Consider the following 22,636-nt stretch of genomic DNA (forward strand, 5'->3'; position numbering starts at 1 on the left):
AGCAAAGAGTGTTGTGCAATAGCAAAGAAGAAGACATTTGGACCAGCAAGAAGCCTGTTTTGCAGATTAAAATGAATCTGGCCAAAATTTGTTTTCTTCAGATATCCCATATCAGTCAACCAAATATTTGCTTATTATTCAGGATAGAGAAGGTATGGAGCTGGGGCAAATGCCACCACTATTACACCTACTATACTTTCCTTTATGAGTGAGACCTATAATACAATGATCAATGACAAAAAAAATCCCACAGCACTGTTATTCTTTTAGGAAGCATGGGGCAATGCAGTAATACTATTGAGTTCCTTTGCAGTTCTGTATGTTTTAGACTTGGGTCAGAATCGCTTTTGGGAATTGCTCTTGGACTTTTGTACAAGACTACAGAAGTACGGCATATTCAGTCAACATTGTCTCTCCCAGAACATTATTAGGTGTGGTGCCAATTCCTTAGTCAGATCCTGGTATGGTCCCCCTGAATCTGATTTATGCGCCGTGCCAAATAAAAAGTCATGGATTGTTTGCAATTAATAACACATTTTACATAAAAGTACTTCAAAGGCTATCTAGTCTATCTAGCAAGTTGTCAAGAATCCATTTTTGTGACATCACATGGGGTGGGCAGAGCTGAATAATTGTTCTCAAATGACTTCTTCTACTCCCACTCAGAATGTTCATGCCATTAGATAATTACAATCATTACATTTATTCACTACATATCCTTTGCAATACAGCCTGGAGCTATTGTGCTACCTGCCTCTATATTTATAGCAATGCCACAGCACCTTACTATCCCAGTGCAATTCCCACTAATAAATCCTTTTTTTAAGTACAATTAAATATTCTTTTATTGATAATTGTTTCTTTATACCCGTCAGACATGCTTAAACTCCTAATTGAATTTAACATTATTATCTACCCCCACTTTTAAAAAATTGTATAATCCCAAATTAAAAATACTCTCTGGGCAAGAGCTGGATAACACTATTCATAAAGTAATTAACACTAGTTTAAAAAGCAAATGACTCTTTATGCAAACATTGTAAATAGTCTGGTTGACATCACTGATTTAACATCTGGCCTGGGGCAGTGAGGAGAATAAGAAATCCACAATGTTGATAAACACAGCCATTTGTAGACACTATCAACAAATGGCATTCAACATTAGTCACAGGGTTTATTTTTCCAACACAAGTTTCTTTTTAGCAGCTGTTGTCTTAGCTGAGTCACTCAGAGACAGACATTTATCACTGTACACTCAGTAGTAGTTGGCCAATGGAAGAAAAAATTGGTCTCTTTTTAATAAAGAAAAAAACATCTAAATCCACTGTATTTATTCTCTCAACATGTTTTTATAAAATCTACCTAGGTGCCCCTGCTATGGCACTATGGCAAGTGCCATTTGTAGCCAATTTCATACCCTCGGTGACTTCTGTCTTCTTGTATTAAATTATTTGACAATGGGAGTCCTATGGGGAGTATATAGTGAAGTCTGTTGCTACCTGCAATAGAAACTTGAAGTAATGCTGCATAATGATAACATATATCATTTCCATTAGACAAAACTAAGAAAGAAGCTATAGTATCCATTTAAAGTGTGTTATACTACAATACGAATGTTTTTAGCACCCATTTGGTTGTTTAGAACAAGTATTAGTTAAGTATAGTTTTCCATTGCTAGTAATCATACCTTGCACTCCCCCACTTATTTCCAGGGCCAGATTTCCCTCCTTCCCTTCAGGAAACATCCACCCCTCTCTAAATCTGTGATTTGGAACTGTCCTGGTAGAGAAGTGTGAACTGTATGTTTGACATAGGATCCATGGCCACTGTGGCAGAATGCTTTGTCCCAAACATAGCTAGAATTTCAGCCATAATGCATGACACAACCACTGCTTTGTGTGAGAAAGGAAGGAGACACAGACACATTAGTTAAATGAAATACACCCTACTGTTCAAGCACAAAACTCACTGTAATGTTAGTTCATCGCATTTTCACAATACTTCTTTACTATATTGTTGAATTACATTGCAGTTATGAGTACCGTATATACGTATATATATATAAGCCGAGGTACCTAATTTTACCTAAGAAAACAGGGAAAACGTATTGACTCGAGTATAAGCCTAGGGTGGGATGCAGCAGCTACTGCTAAGATTCAATAATCAAAATAAACACCAATAAAATTACATTAAATGAGTGGGGTAAATGTTTTTAAATATTTATTTAAACTGTAAACTGGCTCTAGCGGAGAAGAGGGTCAACAAAAAAATATGGTATCAACGATGCTACTTTAAGAGTACTACCCCCTTAGCTCAATAAGCAACCAAGCTAAAACACAAAGAGTTAAAATCCTTATAATATATCCCTATAAATAGTTTATATACAATATAAAGTGCAATGTCTAGTGCAGAATGGGACAGGTGAGGATGGTAGATGAAGAAGAATTTGGGAGCGGGCCAGGGCACTGGAGGGTCTGGTTGCGGGTGGCCTAATTTGCACACAGAGGGTGCCAGTCTGGAGGGGCCTAAGGCACCTGACTCAAGTATAAGCCGAGGGTGACTTCTTTCCTCAGTATTATTGGTAGTTGGTATTATTGTCGTATTGAAAGATATGGGGTAAATTTATCAAAGTGTGAAATTAGAGCTCACCCCAGAAAAAAACCCCACTCTGTATTTATTCCTATGTGATTTTTAGAAGCGTATTTATCAAATAGTGAACTCTAAGGAATCTAGGAATAATTAGAAAGAAGGTACATTTTCCTGTGGTGAGCTAATTTCACACTTTGATAACCCTGTCCCTATGTTTTATACTATATTTATTGAGTTTAGTCAGTCATACTTTGATTAGTCACATGAAGCCCTACCCTAGTGGTATTCATAATATTTAAACTGCATTTTTCAATCCAAAATCCTTTTGGCCTCTATCCTGAGCTTTAACTTTCATTTTAGTTATAATCTATCTTTCCACAGAATCAAGAAACTGCAAAGATAGTCTTTTATGGGAGTATTTGTCCTCCTGCCTCTGCCAGTGACTTTAGGGCGCTGGCACACGGGGAGATTAGTCGCCCGCGACAAATCTCCCTGTTCACGGGCGACTAATCTCCCTGGATTGCCATCCCACCATTGAGAATGCTCTCAAAGCAACTTCCGCAATTTCACTGAAATCGCGCCGCCGCATATGCCATCCCACCGGCGATTTACATTTTCGCCAGTGGGATGGCAATCCGGGAAGATTAGTCACCCGCGAACAGGGAGATTTGTCAGAGCCCTTAGTGACCCATTCAGTTATTAGATCAGTGATTAGATTTGTACAGTTAGCTGCAGATTAAACACTGAAAGCAATAATCTGACTGGCTGTCATGAATTATTGCCCAGGTGCAAATTTGGCCAGTGTTTATAAATGGTCCCAAGAGTGTACAACGTATGTAGAACCTTTTCTCTAATCATTGATGAGCTGGCCTTATATTATCCATGCATCAAAGGGTTAAGAATAATAGCTTGTACATGCTTTGCACTGGTGTTTCTGAAGCAGTGCCCCTAATCCTACTGACCAGGCAACCTCTCTAAAAAGACTTGGCTTTAGAATCCTTATTCCATCAATGGAAAATATGTCCTGAAGACAATATATGCCACAGCCACACCACAATCTCGTCTTCTGGATTTAGATTTTTCCACTCATGCTCAGAATGCCTTTAGTTTCCTCTGCAAACACAGATGCACACTTAGTGAAGAAGCAAATTCTGTTTGCTTGAAGAACTCTGCTCCTATGGTCCTGTTTAATTTAGTGGGCATCTTTCTTGCTCGCCCCACGTGGCATGTTCCTCGGGTTTGTAGTTTCAACGAAGACAATGCATTTAAAGGAGAAGGAAAGTCATTTTGCCATTTTAGTGCCAATAGATTTGTCACATTAGTGCCACCTAGAACACTATATTTATTCTGCAGAAAGCTTTATCATGCCTGAGTAAAGAGCCCTAGAATCTGTCTCTGTTTGTTTAAGATAGCAGCTGCCATTTTAGCATGGTCATCTTAACTTTCTGCTGCAGCTCTAGCTGCTGGAAGCTCAGGTTACACATTCCTAAGTGAGGGGGGAGTGAGTTTTATGAATTCTTATGTGAGGGAGGAGCAGGAGAAAGGAGAGATCTCCGCAGACACTGGGCCTGGGAATGAAGGATTTTTCTGAGAGAGGAAGTCAGATACCAAAGAACATGTTTACAAAAAAGGAGACAAGAAATCCTGCGTTTCTTTTAACAGAGGACTCAGTACAGCATTACTGTAAATGCTTATTGCTGTATTTACATAGACCTTTCTGATAAAACTTACTTAGTTTTTACCATTCCTTCTCCTTTAAGCATGTTATCATGACAATTTCATTTTTGTGTTTTATCTATCTATAGTCATTATAAAAAGGTTTTTGAAAATGTTCATATGTTGACATTTCTTTTACAAACCACTAGTTTGAGGGCTTGATACATCTGCAATAGCTAGGACATAAGAAAATAAATTGCTATGAGGCTGCCCCCCCTCCAGATACGTGATCATGGGGTCAAATATTGTAGACCTTTGAGTGCTATTGGTTTATTAATCCTTATTAACACTATAGTGTAACATAGAGTACCAATGGTCAGTTTTTTGCATGACACTTAATAGGAGGGAACTTTATGGAAAAGTGAGTGATTGGGTGGATCAGAAGAGTGGTTGGGGTGGAAAGGGGGCATGGTCTAATGTGTTTCTTTGAAGTGTTGAGAGGTATTTCTAGGCTTCCAGTCACTGTGCCACTATGTATATTATATAAATTATATACCTTTAGGTAAATATTTATATAAATATTTGAAAGCCATTCTGTAAGCAGATTACATGATGTAGTAGGAAATCTTTTATGGATTCATGGATAGAAAGAAACCACAAGCCATTTCATTGCAAAAAAAAACATTAAAGGGACACATGACTCCATCAACTGAACCTGTTCACAAATGCCCTGATATTGATTTATCATAAAATATTACTGTAAAATCACTAATGCTGGGGAAAAGTGCTTGTTCTAAATGAAGCATCTGTTTGATCTAGCAATTCTCATACTTGTCAACCTTGTTAATGTACTTTACCTTCCTGAATCTAAACAGAAGCAAAGCAAAGCTGAAATTTTCCAGTTGATATCAGTGGGCAGTTCAAAGGCTCACCAACACATTATTGGGTGATATATATGACTGGGGTGATGCTCTGCACTTTGCATTCACAGCAACAGAAACATCAAACATCAACCCACTGCTTTTCTTTTTTTAATGTAAGAGCATTTTGGCCATACTGTGATATGCCTTGGCCATGCCATGCTATAGCCCCAGTTCTGTCCAATGGTGTCTGCGCTGGGATTGATTTGGGAGGGTTATAGGCCTTTTTAGAAGGGTTTTGTGCCATAGCCTTACAGTCTTTACATTTTTACATGTATATGTTTCCAGTCGAGTGCATGCAAATGAAACACAGGTTAGGTTCCAGAGGACAACATTTTATGTGAAATATAGGACCTGCAAAAAGTTGTTTTTGTTTGAGAATTAATGGTTAAATTGCCCTGAACTTACAATTTGAAATTTAGGGCAATGAACGGCAGCAGCTATTGCAGGTTATGTGTGCTCAGACAGTTTGTGAACTGTAGGGCCAATGTGCTTATTTGTAATGGGCAAGTGGGTCAAGTACAATGGTTAGTTTTATCACGCTGGATTACAAGAGACCATTTTAGGAAGCAGGATTTAAACCATGAGATGTGTTTTGTTCAGTCTTCTCATTAAAATATTTTAGCACAATAAAATGTATTTATATCCTGGCACAGTGTATCACTATCAGATGTGTGGCCCACATCACACGCTGGTATTGCTCTTCCTGTGTTGCTGAGATGCTTAAAATACCCACATTTTTTTGTTTAACTCCATGAGGAATCACAAAGGACCAAATATATTTCTGGAAGTCACATTGTACTTCCCAGTTATGGATTCTGGACATCACTGATCAGATCAGGACATTGGCAGACCCAGAGCAGAAACATTTGTAGCTTCTGTTTTATGGAATATAACTGGAAAATGAGTTTCTATTTCCGTATTTAGCACCAAATAGACCTTTAAAGTGACTCGCCACAGTGGACTGGAACCTGTTACACTTATAGTGGTTTCCCCCAGTAATTGAAGTTGTGCTAAGCTCCCTTGCTGACTTTGTTCTGCCAGAATCAATATATTTTTGGAGCTAAAGTGGCCCCAGTATGCAGCTCCAACACTTCACTGAGCACTGGAAGCTTTAAATCTCTCTGGGCACAATGTGACTTTCTCTGCTTAGCGAAGAATCAGGTCTCTATTTCTGGGCTACATTAGCACTAGCTATTTCCATTAAAAATGTCCCAGCCCCAAGACATTAGGGTCACATTCACTTACCCAGATGCACTGAACTGACACAACTTCAGACACAATAGGCATGTTTTTCCCCACAATGCACTGTTTTTTCTTCAAAATTCATGCTTCGTTGCAGGTACAATTCGGTCATTGAAAGGGACAAAATTGCCTTGCATCCTGCACACTTTCCATGCAGTTGTGTGTAATTTTTTCACAGTCTGTCTGGCATGAGTTTCGGTGTTCAGTGTGTCTGTGCACAAATAGACTGCGCATGTGTGCTGTGTCTATTGACGCAGGGCACTGAGGGAACCCTGCAGCTACTGCCTGATTACTGACTGCCTGACCGGTGCTAACTGCAACTATATGTAAGTCTGCAGAGTGTAAATGGACACAAGTACAGGTACCTACTATCCAGAATGTTCTAAATTACGGAAAGGCTATCTCCCATAGACTCCATTATAAACAAATAACCCTAATTTCCTTTTTCTCTGTAATAATAAAACGGTATTGTGTACTTGATCCCAACTGAGATATAATTAATCCTTATTGGAGGCAGGACAATCCTATTGGGTTTATTTAATGTTTAAGTGCTTTTTTAGTAGACTTAAGGTATGGAGATCCAAATTACAGAAAGATCCCTTATCTGGAAAACCCCAGGTCCCGAGCACTCTGGATAGCAGGTCCCATACCTGTACCTGTCTGCAGAACAAACCCTTTTGAGTCCTGGGTATGGCACCGATGCATCACTTAGAAAGGCGGGAGCTGGTATTTACAGGGTTTACTTTGTCAGTTGTTACTCCCCTGGATTTAAGACTATTACCTCACCACAAACTGGTGGGTACCAGTGGAACTCATGGTTGACAGCAAGTAGGCAGTATTCTCAAATAATACACGGCTTTTGGTCAGACTAGCAGTGGAATGAACCAGATGGACGCCAACTATACTGTGATACATGAAGGTGTAGCAGATCCCAGTGAACCTTCACATGGCATCATCATTTATGTCAAATGGACTTGCCTACATTTGACATCAAACTGAATGCTGCTGCAGCAAGTAGGGTTATCATAGTGACTAATGTTTATGTATATTCAACGATAATGGCAAAGGACAATGTTTCTAACTGGTTCCTGACTTCTTTACACTTATGGCTTATCTGCCGGCTAAACTTTTCTGTGAATGACATACTGTCCAATCTGTCTTATGGGCATTCAGTAGTTGTACAATAATATCTGTGTATATTTGTGTGTGTGTGTGGCTGCCGTAAGTTGCATGTGTGTCCCTCTTTTGATTTTCCTCTGTAGCCCTCTTTATAGTATCACTGTTTGTTCATACATAAGGTTACATCTTCAAGAAACTGACTGCTTTAGTGTTCTTTTTATTCTTCTAGATTGTTTAGACTTGCAGATATTCCTAGGTGGAGAATTAGGCAGGAGAAGGGTTACAAGGACAGTGAAATAGTTCTATACAAGGACTGAATGAAAACCATATGTAGGTTATCAACACTTTATTTAAGACTAGAAGGCTTCAATCTGGGCAATTTCACGCTTGGTAAGAAAAAAATAAACATTTACGGCTTTTGAAATCAACAGGCTGTGTAATTGCTCAGGGTCCATGTATCAAAGCAAAAGAGTGCTCATGTTGGCTCTTGGAAAAAAAAAATTATTTTCAGTTTTCAAGCCCTTCAGATTATTAGGTTAACGACAGCACATTGGGGCGGAGAAATGCTTGTAACTGCAGTATATCATGAGCTGACCTACAGTATGGAAAAGTTCACTCAATTCTTTGGCCTCATACACATAGGCGTTGGATTTCCAACTGCAGCTGTCAAAAAGTCAACAAAAAAATGCAACTACAATAACCTTCTGTAATATGATTGCATCCCATTTTTAATGCATAAGATACTCCCCAAAGAGGGCTTGAAACCATTTGGTCAGAGGTGAATCAATCTGCATGTAGTAACTTGGTACTCCATATACAGGAGTGGCCATTTGATTCCTATTGTGACTAGTTGGATAGGACATAACATGATATATGCTACACTGGCTTTACAGTTGGATTGGAAGCCTTAACCTCGTTAATTTGTCTGTGTAAAAGATCTCAACTTTTTAAGGTTGCCTCTTTAGTCAATTAAATACAGCCAGATGCAAAATAATCAAATGCTGAAAGTCTAATTAGAGTTTTATTTATTAATCAGCTAATAAAATATTGTCCTACACCCTTTGTAAAGTTTTTTGGGAAGAATTTAGCATTCTTCCAGAAAGGCCTCCAGTATTTTCAAAGTAATGGAGTGTGACATTAATACAAAAGCATTTAGGGGCGTGTTTACTAAGATTGAAGATAAATATCACTGGTGATGTTGCCCATAGCAACCAATCAGCAGTTAGACTTGAGCAGTCACCTACAAGTTAGAAATCAAAAGCAAAGTCTAATTGTTGCTATGGGCAACATCACAGGTAATATTTATCTCCAATCTTAGTAAACATCATTATTACAGAGAATGGATAGTGCATAAATGCCTAAACAGTATGTGAATGGGTGTAGCATAGTTACCTATGGTAAAGCATTGTGAAATGTATCTATGTAGCATATGTATCTATGGTGAAACATAGTAATCTACCTCTTTCTCTGTGTAGTGAGCTGAAAATCTGTGAAATAAATAGTTATATAGCTCAGCTATGTATAAACATTTAAAGGTGTTACAGTAGCAAGACATATTGTGGTCATACTACCAAATCTTACACACTGTGCTGACAAATGGTTAGTGTGTGGTGCGATGGAAACAGAATTTAATGGGTTTTGTTTTCTTCCTACAGCTTGGGTTGGATCGCTAGCCATGGGAATGATCTTTTTCTGCTCTCCAGTTGTGAGCATCTTCACAGACAGACTCGGCTGCAGGAAGACATCATCTGGAGGAGCTGCGCTTGCCTTCATCGGATTGTTATCAAGCTCATTCACAAAGTATGAATATGGCACTGAATTTTTTATTCCAAGCAGAGGGTGGCTCTCAGAGGAAACTTCAGTTGCAATGAGCAATAAATATTTGCCGAAATATGCCCCAGCTTTATAACACATTATTTTAACTTAAGCATGGTATATATGAGGAGATCTGGTACTTAATTCACAAAACTTCCATCAGGTCAATTCTCCCTGTACCTAACCAAACAGTTCTGTTAGAAGACAGTAGATGTAACCAGGTGGCAATTATAGGGAAAATTCTTACAAATCAATTATATAGATTATCTCACCTTATTGGTTTGTTACACTACCAATTCCTATACCACCTGTTGAGAGTTATGAAGGGACAGGTAAATAAATCCCTGGAATACTTGATGAATGTCTACAAACTGATTTTGCACAATGATGTGTTCTCAAGTTATTACTACTGGTTGTGAGCCATAACAGTACATATATATATATATATATATATATATATTCCTTATGTAGAAGTCACTCTCCCCCCCCCCACCATTGCGCACTCAGGAGTTAATAACGCATACGTAATCATTGTTTAATATAATCCCTACTACGCCAAGGCATTAGCATTATATCCTGCAATATAAATAAGACAGTCAGTATTCAACATTCATAACATTAGAGGAAAGGTTGTAGGCACCATGTTTCATTTAGAGCATTCAGTACCAAGGTGTTCAACTTGAAGTTCCTAATGTTCCCCTTTTGTTTCTGTATTCTTAGTTTTAGTTCTCTTACAGTCTTGCCTATTATGTGCTCCCCCTAGCCAAATCGATAAGCAGATTCTTTCACTGTTATATTTAGATTGCTCTATTGCTTTCTGACTGTTAGGTTGGAAACGTTATTAAATGAAGCAGTGGATAGCACTAGATACGCCACCTTCCAGGGCCCAGGGTTGAAGGTAGCTTTAGAATATAGTAAAATAAATGGTCTGGAAGTTTGTATGACACCAATATAACTAGAAACTTCTGAAGATAAATTTCTAGTAGTAGTAGATCCAGTTACAGATAGAGCTGAAACTGAGTAATAACTAAACTGTATATTGTTTATAGAGTTGGAGGTCTTTACTGTTGACTTTAATAACATGCACAGCAAGTTACTGGCTTAGAACATAGTGTAAAGTAGGGACCCTAAAATATATATACCTCTGATTGTCTTCCAAAATATTTATAAAGAAAAGCCCACTTACCTTGTATACTCTCTCTGCAAATAGCCCTGAATGTGTAATCATGCCTTACACCATTCTTTTCCCATAATTAGATTCTTCTGTATAAAAGGCAGATGAATTCCAGATGAACCATAGCCTGACTGTAACACTTTTATTACTTTTCCCTTTAAGTGGAGCAGCCTTGGCCTGCTAGCATTAGGCAAACCATCAAAGCAACAGGAATACTAGTTAATGAGGCACAACATTACAGTAATTATTTATCAGTTCAGAGAGTGTTCTTGGGTACAGTACACTATGTCTCACAGCTATATTCACGCAGTTCTGCCACAGAAAAGAGTAAGCCTGGATATTGTCCTTATCCTCCATAGTGCTTATTCCTTGTGCCTAAACAACTGCTTGGTATGGTCTCTATCTGCACTTTGTGAAGGAACACAAGTTTTGCATATCATAAATGCACATGATTTAATGATTTAATAAGGCTTTGGATACAGAAGCAAAAAGGTAATGCTATGCATTTAGGGTAAAGACACATGGGAGATTTTGATTGTCAATGTCTTCTCAGGAAAAGTCACAGTGATAAAAAGATGTTTTCCTGCCAGCTACCACTGCTTATTATCGGCAATGGCATAAGGCTGCCCTGTGGCCCACTTCCTTTGGGAGCCATTGTTTAAGTTAGGGAAATAATGTACAGTATGTATGATACAGTAATACATCTTAAAAGAAAGTATCATTGCTAGAGAGAATAGTATGACTAGTTGCTAGATTACTGACTCAATACCAACTGACCCATTTTGGCCCATGCATAGGGTCAAAATTATGACCTTTCTTAAACAATTTCTAATCAATGCTTATTAGATTTCAGTCTGGAAGATTAGAAAATCTATATGGTCTGATTGCTGGCCTTTAATAAATTGTGATAAACTGATCCACTATCTTTCTACCTCTTGCTAGGTCACTTGGAGTTCGTTATTTTACTTATGGAATCCTTTTTGGCTGTGGCTGCTCCTTTGCTTTCCAGCCCTCCTTAGTCATTCTCGGTCACTACTTCAAGAAACGTCTTGGTCTAGTAAATGGCATTGTGGCTGGTGGCAGCTGCGTGTTCACTATGTGCCTTCCATTTTTACTGAAGATGATGGGAGGAGCCATTGGCCTTCAGCACACCTTCCAGGTGCTCAGCGTGTTCATGTTCATCCAGATTTTCCTTTCCCTCACATTCAAGCCTCTCCTTCCACCCCCAGTTGATTTCAGCAAAGAAAAGGAAAAGGTGGCTGGGAGGAGCAAGGCCCAGCAGTGCATGGCACACACACGGAAATACTTTAATATGCAAGTGTTTCGGAGGAAAACCTACACAATTTGGGCACTTGGTATAGCCACTACAGTCCTTGGATATTTTGTTCCCTATGTCCATCTGGTAAGTCTTACTGAAAGTTAATATCTGCAGTATTTAGAACAAGAGTTTCCTGGGTAATGAATGAGATCTGAATTCTATTCAGTAAATAGCAATTGCATTTCTAGTGAACATTTACTGTAACTGATAATAGTTGGGAAGAATTTTGTTCCATTCTTCAACACCAAACTGTTTCAATTGTGTAATCTTTGTAAAAAATTGCTTTGTTCTGGTGATTAGGGTTTCATTCTCAAAGCACACTTTTATTGCTTGTGCCCCCCATTGTTTTGTTACATCATCCACCTTCAGAATCTGTTGACAGATGGGTGACTTGAAAATTTCCCTTAAATTTAATTCTGCACAAGGCTCCATAAATGTTGGTAAAATCCTAATGCAGCGAATCATATTTAATTCTGCTTCTGTATATGCAAGCGTTTGGGTATGCTTCCTTGGAGTCACCTTTTTTTATCAATAAAAATCTTTATATTTTGAGTTGTATGACCTGTACTTTATATATGCTCTTTTAAAAGCCTGATGTTATCAGTAATGTTATTGTGAGAATTGACATTTACTAAAAATCCACCCATGATTCCATTAATTTCATTTCTGAACCAGTAAGAGACGTTTTTGGATCCAGATATGTTGTTTAGGGGTTCTTTGTGGCTTGTCCTACAGCTCAGCTGTAATGCTTCATTTTCACAACTTCATTCTACAGGTACAGGATCTATTATCCAGAATGCTTGGGACCTAGGGATTTTCCAAATAAGGAATCTAAATGTAATTTAGATCACCATACCTTATGTCTTCTAAAAATCATTTAAACATTAAATGATCACAATTATTTTGCAACCAGCATGGATTCATGCAGCTTCATTAGGATTAAATCGAAGGTCTTGTTTTATTATTACAGAGAAAAAGGAAATAAATCTTGAAAATTCAAATAATTTGCTTAAAGTGGACTCTATGGGAGATGGTCTTTGGAAAAGCTTTCTTGATATTAAGAGATTCTGTTCTCCCGTTAATAAACATAACATTCAAACCTGAAGAAAACTTTGGGGGAATGTATAGATATAGCACCCAAAAGCAACCAATCAACAGATGGTCTAATGTTTTAAAAGGAACATGTCATTGCTTAAAATGGATCACTAGACTAGCAAGCTCTGCCCCTCTTACTATACTTCTTTTTTTATATTTTGCAAAAATATTTGCCTTTTGTTACTGCTGGCATGTCTGACTATGTGCTTTTATGCTTTTAGATCAAGTTTGTAGAGCAGAGATTTAAAGAGAACACAAAGGAGTGGGTCTTGCTGGTTTGCATAGGAGCCACATCTGGAATTGGGCGCCTTGCTTCTGGAAGAATTGGCGACAGTATCCCTGGTCTAAAGAAGATTTACTTACAGGTATAAAGTCTGGCAACTTCTGTCAGTCCTATTGCCTGTAATCCATTGTACATAATTCATTTTCAGCATTAATAAGACCTGGTGTGTTTTTGTCATTTTGCATATAAAAAGTCCATTATGAGTGCATTTATACAACACAGTACTTGTGGAATTGGGTTTAGTTGATGTTACAGGTCACTGGACCAGCATAATTTTTCCCCGGAGCGCTATACAATATATGGTCTCTGACTGATTCACTGATTTCATTTTTTTTAATGGAAAATCTTAAAGCCGTTGACTTTGCAACATGATATTTGGCGCCGTCTTAGGATTTCCCCCCTACATTTAAAACCAATGGAAAATGCATTCACAGCAAGTTCATTAATGTGCACTTAACCAAACAGATTTATTGGTCAAAACAATAGGTTTCAACCCTAACGCCATACCTAATAGAGAGCTTTGCCCTGATCTTCCAGCTATGAGACGTTGATAAATAACCTCAGAGTTGTTACGATTTTTATTTTTTTCTCCTTTTTTTGTTAACCCAAGCATATTGTGAATATTTTACTTTTATGTGGTGCAGCTGCACCATTGTAATTTATAGGGTAACATTAATTTCTTTATCCAGGGTTATAACATATAGAATGTCCCTGCAGGATTTTGGAAATGAAGTGCTGTGTTTAGCAGGTTTCTTGGCCAGCAAAGGCTTGAGGTTTTATAAGATGCTGTATAGGCTAAAGGAAATTTTATCCCGCTGACGTGTAATGGGTCCCGAGTCCAGACCCTATATAACAAGGCTGTTAAATCATGACATGTGGGTACAGACAGGAGAATGGTTTATTGGTTTTCGATTCCCCTGAAATAACTAAGTGTTCATTAAAAGTGTATTTTCTTGTGTTCCGAAATGAAGACGTAAGACAATAAATCAGCACTCGGTAAAAGTCTACATTTTTCCCTTTGCCTGAAGGGCCTGGATACCTTGGTGCGAGAATGTGATATGGGAATAAACCATCTACGGCATGGAGCCCAAATTCACAGTCTCAAGGCACTAACATTGTTCTTCAGGTTGGACTCTCACCTAGAATGTTCTATAATTTTGATTATTATAGCAATCATGAAAACACTGATTTTAAATTTAACTATAATATTTAAGATTTATTTTATTATGACTTTATGACATGAATACTGCCTATACATTTATGCATGTATATGCAACATTTCTTATATCATATTATAATAAATTAGTATATTTTATTCTATTTAAATTGTGCTATACAACTTGTTCCATGCAGTGTGTCAATTCTCTGTTGTTCCAAAGGATTGGGGCCTAGATTTTTTGACTGCTTACATTTGCTTGAGCTTTAAATGGTATCAATACTGAGATTAACCGGGCCCTGTAATGTTCACACCTCAGATTCAGGCTGTCAGACCCTGCATTGTTCACACCTGCAATCCTCTGCATCACTCACATCTGTATTGTTCACACCTGTAAGACCTCAGACTGTAAGCACCCGCATTGTTCATCTGTTGTACACCTCAGACATACTGTAGGAGCATTATATACAATACAAACTCTTCATGTTAGAGAGCTCATGATCAGTTACTTGCATAGTTATACTCTGCCTGCCCTGTTCTACGCTGCATTTGTGTGTCATACTCTGCCTGCCCTGCTCTATGCTGTATGTGTGTGCCATACTCTGTCTGTCCTGAGCTGTCTGTGTGCCATACTCTGCTTGCGCTATGCTGCCTGTGTGTACCATACTCTGCTTGCCTTATGCTGCCTGTTTGTGCCATACTCTGCCTTCCCTATGCTGCCTGTGTGTGCCATACTCTGCCTGCCCTATGCTGCCTGTGTGTGCCATACTCTGCCTGCCCTATGCTGCATGTGTGTGCCATACTCTGCCTGCCCTATGTTGCCTGTGTGCACCATACTCTGCCTGCCCTATGCTGCCTGTGTGTGCCATACTCTGCCTGCCCTATGCTGCCTGTGTGCGCCATACTCTGCCTGCCCTATGCTATCTATGGGTTCCATACTCTGCCTGCCCTATGCTATCTATGGGTACCATACTCTGCCTGCCCTATGCTGCCTGTGTGTGCCATACGCTGCCTGCCCTATGCTGCCTGTGTGTGCCATACTCTGCCTGTGCTATGCTGCCTGTGTGTGCCATACTCTGCCTGGCATATGCTGCCTGTGTGCGCCATGCTCTGCCTGCCCTACCCTGCCTGTGTATGCCATACTCTGCCTGCCCTATGCTGCCTGTGTGTGCCATACTCTGCCTGCCCTATGGAGCCTGCCGGATCTGAACCTGGCATACATAACTAGTATCTCTGTACAAACAATAAATGGCCTAATGATCTGAGAGTACATCCAAGATGTACCTGTTTTATGAAGTGCTTTAACCTAAAAGGGATGGAGTGGTAACCTTGAAGCTTTCTTAGACCGAATATCACACATATACACAGATATGTATATTACATAATCGGTATGGTAGAAATAAAATAAACCTTATAACAATAAATATATACATGCAGAGCTGTCTGTCCTTGGTGTTATGAGTCATATTTAATGTCCTGAAATGCTCTGTATTGCTATAATCTTCTTGCGAGTCAAGTGATAAAAACAACAACATTGCTACAATAATGTATGTATTGAGCTTAACAAATGAATTCACAGCTTGGCCTTATCTCTCCAGTGGAACAAAGGGAGAGCAATATGTTCATATGAAGGAAGGGTCTGTCTGACACATCTCCTGGTAATCTTTGCATTTGTTTTCCTATGGGACGGATGGGAGAAACATCTGCACTCTAGTACTCTAGCACAGAACTATCAAGATTAGTGTTTAATCTCACACTTTTTCACTCCTCATAATTTCAGCATCTAACACCCTGTTCTGCCAGGGCAGCTCGGGAAACCAATGTTGTGCTTGGCCACCACGGATCGTTAGTTGCAAATACAGCTGAATGGCATTTCAAAGAATATATGCTAGCCTGAGTGGATGTGTGTATGTACAGAAAGTATAGGCACACACACACATATATACAGTATATACACACACTGCATATACAGGTATACAACATGTTATCCAGAATGCGCAGGACCTAGGGATTGTATCTCCATACAAGTCACTAAAAAATCATTTAAACATTAAATAAGCCCAATAGGATTGTTTTACCTTTCAATAAGGATTAATTATATCTTAGTACTGTATACTGAAGAGAGAAGATAGACACCGTAGACATATATGCCAGCATTTAATATAAAGCCTATCACACAGCACACCCACAGCACCCTTCATTCCAAACTGTCTCAAATCTTATAACCATAAAGGAAGAGAAAGTCGTTTTTGTTTTCTCTATTTCAAGCCAAACCACCTGTCCTCTCAGTCCAATCCTTTCATCTATGTCATTCACTCACTACACTCTGTCCACTTCTAAATCCTATATATTGAATCTCTCTCTCTACTGAGATGTTTCCTTCTAAATAGAAACACTCACTAGTCACAACTGCTCCTTTCCTGATCCTTCAAGCTCCCATCGAATCTCTGACCTTCTGCATCCCTCCAGAGTTTTAGTTTGTTTATAACCATTTGACCAACTTTTTCTCTACTTGCACTTTACTTTACCCACTTCAATATGGTTTTTGATCAGTGCATTCAGTTGAACAAACCAAGTCTCCAATGGCCATTTGGTTTTACACATGTAGGAGCTCATGTAGATCATGAGCTCCTTTGTGATCTTATTCTCCTTATTCTTAAGTCCAGATTCAAAATACTCCCTGGCATTTCAGGTACACAGAAGACCACAGGTCCAAAAAATACTAACCATTGAATACATCTTACAGATTACTATGGCCTGTACAGCACTCTCATGTCTGTGGTCGTACCAGTCCAGCCACTTTTTATCTGTCTCGTCACCACTTAAACTCTCTGTTGGGGTCTCTCTAGGCCAGGGGTAGGGAACCTATGGCTTGGGAGCCAGATGTGGCTTTTTTGATGGTTGCATCTGGCCCGCTGCCAAATCTTTAATAAAAAAAAAACCCGGGGGGCATGGCCTGCGCTCGGCGGATAGAAGACGTGTTCTAAGCCTTATGCAGCTGCCGATTTGGGTCCTTCAGACCGATTTGGCAGCTTATCTCCCCGTGTATGGCCCCTAAAATTGGGCAGATCTCGATCAGGTGGGTTTGATTTTTTCCGTCAGGAGCAGGAGAAAATTTACCTTTCCCCTGCGCTCGGCAGATAGAAGACGTGTTCTAAGCCTTAGAACACGTCTTCCATCCGCCGAGCGCAGGCCACGCCCTCCTCCACATCGCATCCGGCATCCTTGGGACCCACCCTACCTTGCCCCACAGCATCCACGGCCAAACATATTGTATGGCTCTCACAGAATTACATTTTAAAATATGTGGTGTTTATGGCTCTCTCAGCCAAAAAGGTTCCCGACCCCTGCTCTAGGCCATGTGCTTGGACTTCTACTCTTCACACTATGTAGTACCTCTCTTGGAAGACTTATTAATATTTTCTGCTGCCTCTCTGCAATATACTCTTGGTTATCCTCTGGCTTCCATAAGGCAAAGTGAGAACCTAGTATTTTTTTTTTTAATTTTTAGAGCATTTTAGACAAAAAAGAATTGATTCTATTTCAACCTACCCACACATGCCCTAACCTCTCCCTCCAGTCACTCTACAGTAATTCCACTGCACAGATCTGTTGCCTTGGAGTCACATTTAATTCTGCACTTACTTATCATTTTTTTCAGGAACATTCCTTACCCTGCAGAGACTAAAGTCTGTTTCTGGGCTGCCTGAGCATGGGAAGATAATAGGAATTTAGCTTAGAGGCAAATAGTTAACTCACATTTATAAAAGTTTCAAAAGTCTACTGCAAAATTTACTAAAACATTCTACATTAGGTCTGTTGTCAGATGGTCTACCAGGCATAACAAGTGCTATGTTTTAGCTTTGTGCATACCACATTGCTTCGTTGTTTCTGATCTGTGCTGTTATCATGTGTTTCAGGTGGCCTCCTTCTTGCTGCTTGGAATATTGAGCATGATGTTACCTTTGTGCCAAGTGTTTGAGAGTGTCATCGTGGTGTGCTTATTCCTGGGACTGTGTGATGGCTTTCTAATCAGTATGATGAGCCCTATTGCCTTTGAGTTAGTGGGACCCATGCAGGCATCTCAAGCCATTGGTTACGTTCTTGGACTCATGTCCATCCCAATGACTGCTGGACCGCCCATTGCAGGTTGGTTTGAAATAGGACACATTTACCTTTCCAAGTGCCCTTCCATTCTTTAGCTCATAATTAATGAAAAACACAAATATTCGAGCATGCGTTACCATATGATTTCTAATAGAAATAATCCTATACAAAAGGGCAATATATTTTCTTTTGTGTGATTGGGTTTGAGAATAATATTGCTAATCAAACAACTTTCTTTTACTATAGGCCTCTTACGTGATTACTGCGGGAGCTATGACCTTGCATTCTATCTGGCTGGCATCCCACCGCTGATTGGAGCTATGGTGCTTTTGTCTGTACCGCTGGTCCATGAGAGAGACCTGAAGAAGAAACGACAGATGGAGGAGGAGAAAGAGAAAACACAGGACAGCGTGGTGAATGGAGAGCTTCTGCCTGGGAGCCCAGTAACAGATGAATGTGTGTAGCCCAGTTTCCTCTTATCAAACACCTACAAGGCATCAGGCATATGTAAGCCACCTCTGGGCTATAAAGTACTGGTGGAGTACAGTGCTATATCTCATTCCTCATTTCACATCCTTGACCTGATTGGCACTGGAATGTAGATGGACTCTGGTTTGAAGGCAGTTTAATGAGGTGCCAAAAGTCTAGAATGTAAAAGTAACTGTTATGAATGTATGTACAAACACATTTTCACTACTGTAGGTATGTGTGTATTTGCATACTTACACAGGCGCATACACAATCACACATACGCTCACAGTCCCCTGTACAAAGATGAGGTTGTATGTGTGAGCACCTGTTTGAGTGTATCTTAACACTAGTAAACAAGAACTGGAAAAGGTATTCGCAGCACAAAAATGTACTGATGTTGTGATTGCAGCTTTTGCTCTTTTCTTGTATGCTTATAGGTAGTCTTAGCTATATGGCTTATATAGTTACTATGCTTAATAATGAGCCAGTATATGCTGCAGCAATCTTTGGCAAGGAATTGTCCACAGGGGTTAGTAAATAGGCACATTGACAAAGGGTTGTCTGCCTAAATGTGTTTGTACATGTTTGAATTTAAAACTGGGTGCCCAGGGAAATAGTTAAATGGCCATGGCACAATGAGTGTTTTAATTGGTGTTAAAGTAAAACTTAAAATAGAGAGGATCACTACAAATAACTTTCCAGAGTTGAGAATAGAAAGCTAATTACGTCTTTGGTACCTAAAATTGCATACCAAAAGAAAATGACATTTGTGTACCCCGCTACATGGATCCTCAGCAGCAGGGAACAATCCACAACAGACATAATCATTGGCAACTGATATGCCTTGTGTACCATAGCCCTAGAGAGTGATAGGCTGCTACTTATAGAAGAAGTCCATCTAACCAGCTATCACCAGATCTAAAGCAGAAAATGCAATTTTGCACTCAACAGATTCAGTCCAACTGTTCTGTGTTACCTTTCCATGCATAAAACATAAAATACCATTTTTAAGTGAAAGGAATATTTGAATTCCAAAGAATTATAGAAATATAGAAGCGGAGGTTAATGGATATTGAGTGTCTTTATAAAAGCAAATAATGCCCCCCCCCCTCCAATTCTCCACTTTTTGGTGGGACAGTATGGCAGCACCTACTGCATCAAACCCAAAGTCAGCTGATCCATCACACACTTTAGCTTCAGTCGCAGCCACTGATCTGCCGTGCCCACACTCTGCTTGACTTTCAGTTGCAACATTTCATTTAAACACATCTGCAATGTGAACTAGGCCTTACTGAAACAGTTGTTGATACATAGAGCATCATTTTTGAAGAACACAAAAAGCAGTCTTCATTTTCCGGTTTATACATTTCTCAGTACAGTGATTTCATTAGCACATTATGGCTTGCACAATATTCTTGCAGTGGCACCTTCAGTATTCCATTACGGCCTGCAGTTGCCAAACTTACTCATGTAATATAGTGAATCTTTATTGCACCTCATGAAACATCTTCTTTGGGACCATCTGCGATCAGTGAAAAACTTGGTGTCAGTGTAATGATTCTTTTGTAAAATGGGCTTCATACTTTGATTATTGTAACATGTTGTATTGTATAATTTCTGGGAAGAGTTTATTCAGCACATGAATATTCAGCTTACATCCAAATTGGAATTTTTGGTAATTCAGCGGTTAAAGTAGACAGACACTGACCCTTTCTGTATAGTATCTGACTATTTGGCTGGCAGGCTGAACAGACGTCACAGTAAAGTCACCTTTGGGTGGTTCTGTTCGTTTGGAACAACATCTGAACTATCAGAACTGCAGGAAGTGAAAAGGAGCTGTGGCTCTTCTTAACCTTATTATCTGCCAGTGCAGAATTCACTGGCCAACAAATAGAATTTCCAAATTTACCCATTAATGAACAAAACGGTATATTGATATCCTATTGTTAGTACAAACGCTACATGATATACAGTACATGATATTGAAGCAAATGCCAAAACACTGATTAATACATATATTTATAAATATGTATTGTGTGTTTTTTATATATATATATATATATATATATATACACACACAAACACATTTCTGATTACATATATGTTGCCTTCAGGTGGCTTTGGCTTTGCACGCTACTGTATTGAGGGTTCATAGTGTACCAAGAATATATTGTGTATGATGGATGCCATAATAATTTTATGGTAGTACAACCCTGGGATAGCAAGCAATGAGGTGAAGGTGCCAAAAAGCAGTAGCATTAATCCTGCAATGGCAAACGTGATATTTCCAGTATCCCAGGTATGCACCCCAGGTATATTTAGACTTCCCTTCTTTTGCCAGGGTATCACTGAAATACCCATCAGCAGAGAAAATAACTCTATATAGTTTTACTGTAAGCAAATGTTCATTTTAAATGGGTTGTTCACCTTTAAATTAACTTATAGTATAACACATGCAAGTGGTTTTTTAGTTGTTTAGCTTTTTCTTAAGCAGCTCTCCGGTTTGTAATTTCAGGAGCAATCTGGTTGCTAGGTCTTGTTTGCCTTAGCAACTAGGCATTGGTTTTAATGAGACACTTGAAGATAAATACAAGTGGGACTGAACAGAAGGATAAGGAATAAAAAGTAACAATAACAATACAACTGTAGACTTACAGAGCAATAGTTTTTGTCTGCCGGGGTCAGTGACCCCCATTTGAAAGCTGGAAAGATATAGAAGAGAAATGATCCAAAAACTATAGAAAATATAAAATAAATAATAAATAAATAAAGAAGACCACCGTGCTATGAATAGGACATTATATAACATACTAAAAGTTAATTTAATGGTGAACCACCCCTTAAGGATATATGTGAAGTTGACAGAACTAGATGCTTGTTATATAAAAAAGCATTGACAATCATTGAAGGAAATTTTGCCTTAGAGAGCAGGTGATATAGACTGTAACTGTCATGGGTTATTTACCTTTGGCTTTCCAGATGTTGCGGGCCCCACATTGGACATCCCTGGTTTAGGAACTGATAATTTGCAACCAGATCACCCGTGTTAAAAGGAAGGTTTGATTCAAGCACTGGAACTATGTACCCAGATTAGGAATACCTAGTAACCAGGCATGTAATGTTGGACTGGGCCTTATAGGTCCCACCATAAAACCTGATATTAAGGGCCTACTTTCACAGCAATACGATGTAAACAGGGATAAATGCAATAGGACATATAGAGGCCTATGGTGGAAATAAGAAAAAGTTAATAGGAATTGTCTTGAGCCCACTGGGAGATACTATGGGAGGCCAGTGCACTCCTGGTACGTACAAAATCCAAACCAAGGATTTGGCTGAATCTGACCATTGAATGCCTAACAGAGTGCTTTGCACCCTTACAATCAAGTCACTTTTTTCCAAATGATGGGTTTTAAATAAAAAAAAATATTGCTGATAATTGAATATGCAGATTCAGCTTGCTTTTGGGACAAAACTGTATTACAAGATTTTATATTTAGCCAAATCCAAACATAGTTGATTCAGTTCCCCTATTGTATTTTTTACTGTTGGGAGAAAACTGGGAGTTGGTTTGCTACAGTAGCTAGAGGGTGAAAGGTTGAACATCCCTAATTGATATAATTCCCCCCTCCGCCCCATTTGAGGAATAGAAAGAGGGCTTAAGCATGTATAGATAAGGTATGGGATG

At 39.0% G+C, this 22,636-nt stretch overlaps 1 protein-coding gene across 1 annotated transcript in view; it reads left to right on the forward strand.

The window, feature by feature from the left end:
• slc16a2 (solute carrier family 16, member 2 (thyroid hormone transporter)) overlaps positions 1-21,695 on the forward strand; it is a 95,793-nt gene extending 74,098 nt beyond the window's left edge. Inside the window, exons 2-6 of the mRNA XM_031891160.1 lie at positions 9,185-9,329; positions 11,461-11,920; positions 13,153-13,296; positions 18,291-18,519; positions 18,724-21,695. Coding sequence (XP_031747020.1) covers positions 9,185-9,329; positions 11,461-11,920; positions 13,153-13,296; positions 18,291-18,519; positions 18,724-18,941 — 1,196 coding nt within the window. The 3' untranslated portion in view covers positions 18,942-21,695. The remainder of the gene's footprint in view (positions 1-9,184; positions 9,330-11,460; positions 11,921-13,152; positions 13,297-18,290; positions 18,520-18,723) is intronic.
• Positions 21,696-22,636: the final 941 nt, after the last annotated feature.

Source organism: Xenopus tropicalis, chromosome 8 (assembly GCF_000004195.4).
Source record: "Xenopus tropicalis strain Nigerian chromosome 8, UCB_Xtro_10.0, whole genome shotgun sequence".
Lineage (NCBI taxonomy): Eukaryota > Metazoa > Chordata > Amphibia > Anura > Pipidae > Xenopus > Xenopus tropicalis.